The 7991-nt window shown below is 48.0% G+C and overlaps 1 protein-coding gene across 1 annotated transcript in view; it reads right to left on the bottom strand.

Moving 5' to 3' along the window:
• The window catches only part of DIP2C (DIP2 acetate--CoA ligase C (putative)), a 366491-nt gene extending 358516 nt beyond the window's left edge, over nt 1-7975 (bottom strand). The window contains exon 1 of the mRNA XM_007445661.1: nt 7811-7975. Within this exon, the coding sequence (XP_007445723.1) occupies nt 7811-7895 (85 nt within the window). The 5' untranslated portion in view covers nt 7896-7975. The remainder of the gene's footprint in view (nt 1-7810) is intronic.
• Nucleotides 7976-7991: the final 16 nt, after the last annotated feature.

Genomic DNA, 7991 nt, shown 5'->3' with positions numbered 1-7991 from the left:
GGCTTCAAACTATTTCTGGTTTTTATTTGAAAAGAAGCAGCTTATGAAAGTCGATAAGAAAAAGATCCCACTCACTCACAAACCCACACGGCACTCAACTGACGTAACTGCCAGGGTGATCGTAAATGATAAAAGCCCAGGATCTGTTACAGGTGTTGGGCGGAGGGCACAGAGCCCCGGGTCCACTGCTACGGTGAGCCCTGGCTCTGACCTGGCCTCTCAGAGCTGCCCAGGCTCACGCAATCCCACCTATGTGGCCTGTTGGGTAGCATCCACGTGCACTTGTCTCGGGACAGGGCACGGGGGCATGACGAGAGGAGTGCCAGCTCAGTCCCTCTCCACACACACTGAGGGCAGGGGGACACACACCTCCAGGAGGACAATTCCCACAGTCACAGCGGTGGAGCTCTGTGTTTCATCCTGGGGGCATTGTGGTGAGGGGACTGCAGGAGATGGTCAGGCCCTTCCTCCACGAAGCTCTGGAACAACTCTGATTGGAGGTCCACACATGATCCTGAGATTCGATGATTACAGCCTAATAGGATGTCCTTCTGGACACACCTGGACTTGAATCTGACCTAGGACACCTTTCCCCAACTATTCTCTTGAAAAGTAAAGGGGCTGAAAAAGGGATTCCAGGAATAATGACACAAAGAGTCCACCAGAAGGAAGGTTTATCTTTAAAAAAAAAAAAGAGGCATTGCAGCTCTGAAGCTATCCTAGCACAGGGTAAGTGCCCAGATAGCATCTATTAAGAGGTGCACCCTCCAAGCCCAGGAAAGTGAAAGTGCTTTCCCGCACCAGGGCCCATGCCGCCTCTCCGCTGCTTTTCTCCGAAGGCCACTGTAACTCAAATCACCTGGATAAACTGGGGGGCGGCGGGAGGGCAGGGAACTCTGTCCCAGTGACAGCACCTCGGAGGGAAACTGCAGGGCTGGATATTTATGGAGCAGATACTGTGACTCTGCCTCGCTGATCCCCACTACCATCCCAAAGGCAGAGTTCTTAACCCTATCTGACAGCCGAGGACACCAAAGCTGGGAGAGCCTGGTGGCTTATCCGGGGCGATGCCACGACTGCAGAGCCCTGGACAGGCCCTCCCAACGTAGGAAAATCCATAGAAAGTCTTCTCAGTGGACACTCACATGAGAATTCTCAAGATCTTCACACAAATCTCCAAACAGGATTTAGAAAAAGACCCAAAGAGGTTCAAGAAGCCCAGAAGAACGTCACGCACAAGTTAAACATGGATTTTTGTGCTTTCAGTGCCCACTGCACCAAATCCAGCCCCTCAGACCGATGGCTCCAGAGTGAACCTGTCCTTCCTAAAGCAACTGGCCAACTCCAGATTTCACCCCTTCCTGTCCCCTGACAGCATCAGGCTCTGCGACTGCTCTTATCCTTCTGTGAAGGTTTATAAGCTATATTTTGTCAGGTATCGTGACACTGACATAACTGGATGTGCTCTATTTGCAATAAAGCATGTAATTTCCATTTATACTACTTTATTCATAAAGACCCAGAATCTCCTGATAAGGTTAATTAGTAACACAGTTTACATTTCTGTTTTCATTTCAGGTAAACTGGCCAGGAAGCGCTTCCTTAGAGAGCTAGTCAGCTAGACCCACGCCACCTGCATCTTCACAGGGACATGACTCTGGGCTTGGCCAGGAAGGGGACAGGGCTCGATGTGGAGGTCTGTGTTCTTCCCGAGAGTGAAGCGGTCCGGACATGTGGCTCTGCCAACTCGAGGGAGTGGCAGGAACAAAGCCACGATGGCAGATTAAGACCTGCCGCATGGAAACTGAGATGTGTGGGCCTCTCCCCACTAAAGCTTAACATGTTTTATAAACTCCTGACACATGGCAAGCTGCACTGATAAGACACATGGTCAGAACACGAGAGACTCACTTTTCTGGTTTTAATTAGACACTCAGGACCGAGTGTCCAGCAGGGAACTGCCTTCCTCCTTAGCCAGAGGCTCAAACCTGAGGCTGGTGGGTGTGAAGCCGCCCACAACGAAGAGGGGACATATTTACATATGAGTTTTTTAACTTCATAATTTTAAAATGTTACAGTATTCCTCTAATTAAAAAAATAGAAGAATATGTGCCTTGACTAACCAGATAATTCAGTAAAAAAAAAAAATTAATTGTGCGTAATTGCGGACAAATATCTAAGGAATTGCTCTCGCTGGTGCCGACAGAACTAGTTTGGATCTGGCCCGCAGTCTTCAATCTTTTCATGAGGACACAGAAACAGTTTCCAACTTAATAAGCAAAAAAAAAAAAAAATTAAAACCGGCAGCCCAGAAGAAAAAGATCTATTTAACCTACTATCAATCACAGAATCTCTCAGTCCTCACTATCTTCGGTAGTTTTTTCCCGGATTTTTTAAACCTATTGCACAAAGCATTTGGTAAAGAACCACCTCAATTTGTGATTCTCAGCACAGAGAGCACATTTCATTCTCCACGATATTCAACAGCAACAGAACTGAAGAGCAACCTCCCCAGTCCCCCACCCCACAAAAGAAGGCTGCTTGTCATGTTGACTTTTACAGCTCAATATCTTAGCCTTTCCCACTTTATTCGTCTTAAGGGCTTATGAACATTAACACCCTGTTGGGTCCTGAAGCAAGTGCCATATACGTACAAACCTGACTCCTATGTTCTTACCCCCGCCAGCTGGGATTCTCAATTAGATTCTCCCCTTTGAGAGCGCTATTTATTATCAAGAACAAATGGATGCAACTGCTTCTTTTGAGACGTGACAAGGTTTTGACCCTCTCAGCAGAACAGAGCACTGTCAATGATAGTAGGTAACTTTTGTAGGGCACACAAAAAGATCATGAAAGAAGGAAAATGAACACGGGCAACCTTGAAAGTAGAGGCATACAGACGGAGAGACCGGAGAACAGGAACAGTAAACACTGGCCAGAGCCCATCGCATCACCTGAGGTGCCTTCCATGTACCAGGATAAACACTGATGTGCAAAACCAAGCCAATAACTGCAGGTGAGCATCTGCTTTTAGTAAGGTACCTGAGTAATTATGAGAATCTTAATATGACTAGGATTTGAACTGGTGAGTCAGTCTATATACATGACATCAAAATGAAGATTATCCAATACATTCTCTTTGCAATTCAGAAGAATGCTACAACTCATCCCATAAATCACTGCTTTAAAAAAAAAATCAGCTCTAAAAAAAGAGACAACCCATTTGAAAAAGGCTGGGAGGAGGAAGGCAAAAAGTGACTCATATCATCCAACAGCTTGTAGCCTCCAAACCATAACAAGAATATAAAGCCAGTGGGCCCAGAATGAAACAAAATAGAGTCGTTGTTACAGCTGTGACCTCACAACATTCAGCTCTAAGCATGAATACAGCACCACAAAGATCTTTTGAGCATTGGGATCAACCTTACACATCAGTGCCTTTAATGTGTGCCTTTAATTTCCTGGCTAAATTTGACATCTATATTTATTCATCAAGAAAAGAACATTCAAATTTAACTATTTTCATAACTCTGAATAACTCTTAAAATTCAAGTCCACACATTTCACATCCCACACATATCAATGCTGCCATTTTGTACATATTTTTAATTCAGATAACAATCTTTTAGATTTATCAAGCCAAGTAGTCCATTTCATTCACCACAATACGTACAGCTACTGGGGGCAGCTTTGAGACGATGTGACAGAGTGAACAGGATGTACAGCTACTGGGGGCAGCTTTGAGACGATGTGACAGAGTGAACAGGTTTTCTTAACAATGGTGAGGTCTGATCCCCAGTGGAGTGGCTCAGCTATTATTCCCTGAATCTGCTGACCCCTTCCCTCCTCCCCTCCCAATGACAACAAATTATCAACAAGACTCTAGAAGAAAGCATTTTTTCACACATTTGCTTTCCAGAGTCCACTATTTCCTTTCAATGAGAACATTTGGGTTGCATTAGAGACAGCAGGTCTCCTCTTCCCGACCCTGGAAGGTGGTCCCAGGCTTCAGTTTGGGTGGCCACCTCTGCAGCCACAGGGACCTCCAAGAAAAGCACGGGGGCTGATGGGGACAGAACTCACGTTCTAGAGCTAAGCGTATCTGCTATATTGTGCTGGCAGCCCTGAAAATGCCACACACCCCCAAATCTACAAACCTTCCAACTGGCCATCTCTTTAAGATTTTACTCTGGTGACAGGATTATGCCAGCTGCATGTGAATTGCTCATCTGCAATTTAAAAAATTACTCGTTCCTTGACCAACACAAAGAACTGATAGCACGCACCTCCTTCCTTGAGTAGTTTCACACTTACTAGAAAATGTTAAGTTGGACTCGATTACAGAACATAACTAATAGTTGCAGTAATTCTGTACCTTACAAACTGAGTAACTCCCATAAGCAAGAGTTAGGAAGTTAGTAAGCACACTCACAATTCAAAAGCCACAAAGTAGAAAGCTAACGGACTTCTCTTCTGCAAACACCAAACAGTTTTCACAGGCTACATCACAAGGCAATTTCCCAAAGTCCTATCAAAATAAGAATTCAACCACTCCTGAAACAGTAGGATGATATCGTCTACAGTTGCAAGTCCAGGGTGTGTACAGCCCAGGACACAAGCCGTGAGTTAACACAGAAACTTACTGCTGAAGTTCAATCAACAACTGATTTTTTTTAATAAGACATGAGTCTGTCTTTATTGAGAAATTTTGTTTCCTCTCTGCTTTGCCAGTGTTTCCATTTAAAGTTTTTCCTTAAGCCAAATAATGTCTATTTACATATTAATAAAACTACTTGGGGGCCCTCTGAAAGCCAAATAGAAAAATGCATGATTCCAAAAGGCAAGAATGAAGGGAAGGGAACGGAAGAAAAAAATGATTTAGGGATAAGTGTGTGAAGAAAAGAGCCACCGCTACCCCACCTGGCACCCAGCAACCAGCCAGCTCACTGGCTTCCTCTCCATTTCACGTTGAGTCCCAAGAATTCACCAGACCGACAACCCCTGGCTCCATACCAAAGACTTTACCCAGACCTGTGGATTGGAAGCCATTACTGCCCATAGGAGGGGCAGCCACCACATCTCCCCACAGAAATCTCCTGTTCTTTGCTAGCACCAGTTCTGCAGGGAGAGCAGCCCAGTTTTCCCCCAAGAGGGAAGCACTGGGTAGCAACAGACAGTGGAAAGAAAAGAGGAGGCAACCAGCAGGGCAGGAAAGTGAAAATCTGACTTCTGCAGCCAAGAAGTCAATCTGCAACCCTCTACCAAACAGTGACCCATAAAATAAAATAACCTAAGTGTCTGCAGCAGCACCAGCAGACAGTGCAAACCAAAACTGCACCAGCGTCTACTAATCTAGATAAGATATACAACCATTAACAGCTGGCAGGCCATATAGGAACTTTGAAAGAAGAGTCTACTCTTTTTTCAACCTACATTATGTGCTTAAAATGGAATTGTTTTCCCATGCTCCTTTGTAGGAACTGAGCACTGGAACGTCCACACGTTTCCACAGTATGTTCTGATATTTTAATAAAACGATGAAGACTAATTTAAAGAATTCTCTCCACATGAATCCTGATTGAAGATAAAATATGAAAGCAATATGCTTAAATAACTCGGCATTAAAAGCTGTTTTAACTTTTCACTTTGAAAGTGGCTATGTTGGGGGATTTTAAGTTCTAAAATGTAAAGAGGCACAGATTTCTGATCCCTCCATTCTTTGGTTGCTATTAAGCAATACTGGAAAACAAGTTATTCATCTAATTTAAGACAGTAAAACTACTCTACATAGTCACAAGACACAAAATTCCAAATGACCTTAAAGAGAGACCCAATCGACTCAGCATGGACAAAGCAAGTCAAAGATGACACAGCTAAAGCGGGGAGATGTGGGCTGAGGCTGGGTGGCCAAAGCAACAACCCTCTGACTCTTACTCTTGGGTGAGGCAGCCAGGCCTAGCAGAGTTTAGAGAGAGAGAAAAACAATAATGTGATTCCCATATGCAAACACACACCCCTTTCTCTGCCCAGACACTCAATAAGAAACTCATTAAACCCTTTTTAAAAATCTGTAGGGACACAAGGAATTCACAGAGAACTAGGCTGAGCACACCTTGGTCTAAAGTGGTTTGCCATCCCCTGGACAACACGGACACATTCTAGGAGTGACTGATGGTGACAGGTGAGTGCAATCTAGCAGGTGAGTGTCCACGTCCACAAGCAGCCACTCCCACCAGGGACCACGCACTGTCCCAGATGTGCAGAAGCAAATGTGAGCCCATCCCAGACTGATGGGGGAGGTGGAGGGCTCCTGGTGAGTTCAGACGGCTTCCCGCTTTGCCAACACAGGTAGGGTACTGACACTTAACACCAGTATAATACAGACAAAGCAAAAGTGCTTGTCTGGAGAGAATGCATGAATGATACGGTGTTGTAAATAACACAACTGTGGTGCACAGCTACGGGGGCCTGTAAAGTGAGGGAGAAAAACCCATGTGAACATGGACAAAATCAAAGAACTTGGGCAAATATTTTCCAATGGGCACTTCATCCCTCCAAGCAATCTGTCCACACTGCACACCTTATCCACCAGTGTAGACCTAAGTACTGTTCACCCAGCTGGGCACTGCACTGAGGTACCAGCAACACTCTCATCATCTACAACCCTTCAGAACAGTGTCTGTTGAGCACAGAGTCCAGGAAACGGTCTCCTCCTATGGGACAGTTGAGCATTACAGAACCCTGCAGAACCCCAAATGTGAAACAGAAACATCTCCAGTCTGTGACATCTGAAAAAACACTTCACCCCAGGCCCCCACCTGTACCCCCTTCTTCACCCTGAAAGTGTTAAAAAGGAAACCATACGGTCAACACCAGCTTCTCCCTGCTGATGAAAACTGGCACGAACGAATTTACTTTCTGGCTGCCAGCCCCACAAAACCGTTACACACACACACATACAAGTTCACCACTAAACTGCTCCAAATATAAATTCGAGACAAGCCGGCCTATCCCCACCCCACAGTGTCTTAGTGGCCTTCCCAGGGTGAGCTGGGTGAATTCTAAATCTATATTAAACATTCAACATTTCGGAACTTCAGTGGGTTGTTTTTTTTTAAGACATAGCAAAATCCGATCTGAAACTTATGACAGCTGAGCACATGATCCCACCATTAAGAGCAAATAAGAAACCGTATATAACACTCCATGAAATCACTGTGGCAAATCTGTCACAAATTCTAAGTATGGGACGATGGGAACGCGGCACAGACCCTGGCCTGAGGGAGGAGGCTTTCCAATTTCACCCAACCTTCGCATCCCAGCGGACGGGAACAATAGTAGTACTATCCCGGTCCAGCCAGGATGCCTCGGACACCGGCGGTCAAACCTCAAGTCCAAAGACAAGTTTCGCATTAGAACGAGGCCCGCGGAGCCTCAGGCCGCGCAACGCGGAACCGCCCCCGGCCCGGCCGCGGTGGGCAGCGCTCGGACGCGCACCAAGGACACGGCCCCGTCCGCCAGGCCGCGCGCGAGGCCGCCCCCGCCCCGCGGCCCGTCCTGCGCCCCGGCTGCGCCCCGGGCCCCGCGGCCCCGTCCTGCGCCCCGGGCCCCGCGGCCCCGTTCTGCGCCCCGGCTGCGCCCCCGGCCCCGCGGCCCCGTCCGGCTCCCCAGGGCCCCGGGGCCGGGGCCGCGGCCGACGACGCGAAGCCGCAGGGCGGGGGCCGCGCTCGCACCGCGCCGAGACCCCCGCCCGCCCGCCCGCGCCGCGGCCCCCGTGACAGCGCGGCCGGCTGAGCGCGGGGCCTGTTACCTTCCGACAGCTCCAGCTCCAGCTCGGCCAGCCGGGCCCGCACCTCCAGGGGCAGCGCCATGCCTTCCAGGCTGCGGTCCGCCATGCTCGCGACGCCCCCGCCCCAGCCGGCCTCCCTTTGTTCCAGGCCGCGGTCTCGCCGCTCCTCGCGCCCCGCGGACCCGCACCGAGCGGCGGCAGG

This window comes from Lipotes vexillifer, unplaced genomic scaffold, assembly GCF_000442215.2.
Source record: "Lipotes vexillifer unplaced genomic scaffold, Lipotes_vexillifer_v1.1 scaffold646, whole genome shotgun sequence".
Classification (NCBI taxonomy): Eukaryota; Metazoa; Chordata; class Mammalia; order Artiodactyla; family Lipotidae; genus Lipotes; species Lipotes vexillifer.
Note: the sequence above shows the minus strand (reverse complement) of the source record. Positions and strands in the feature narration are given on the sequence as shown.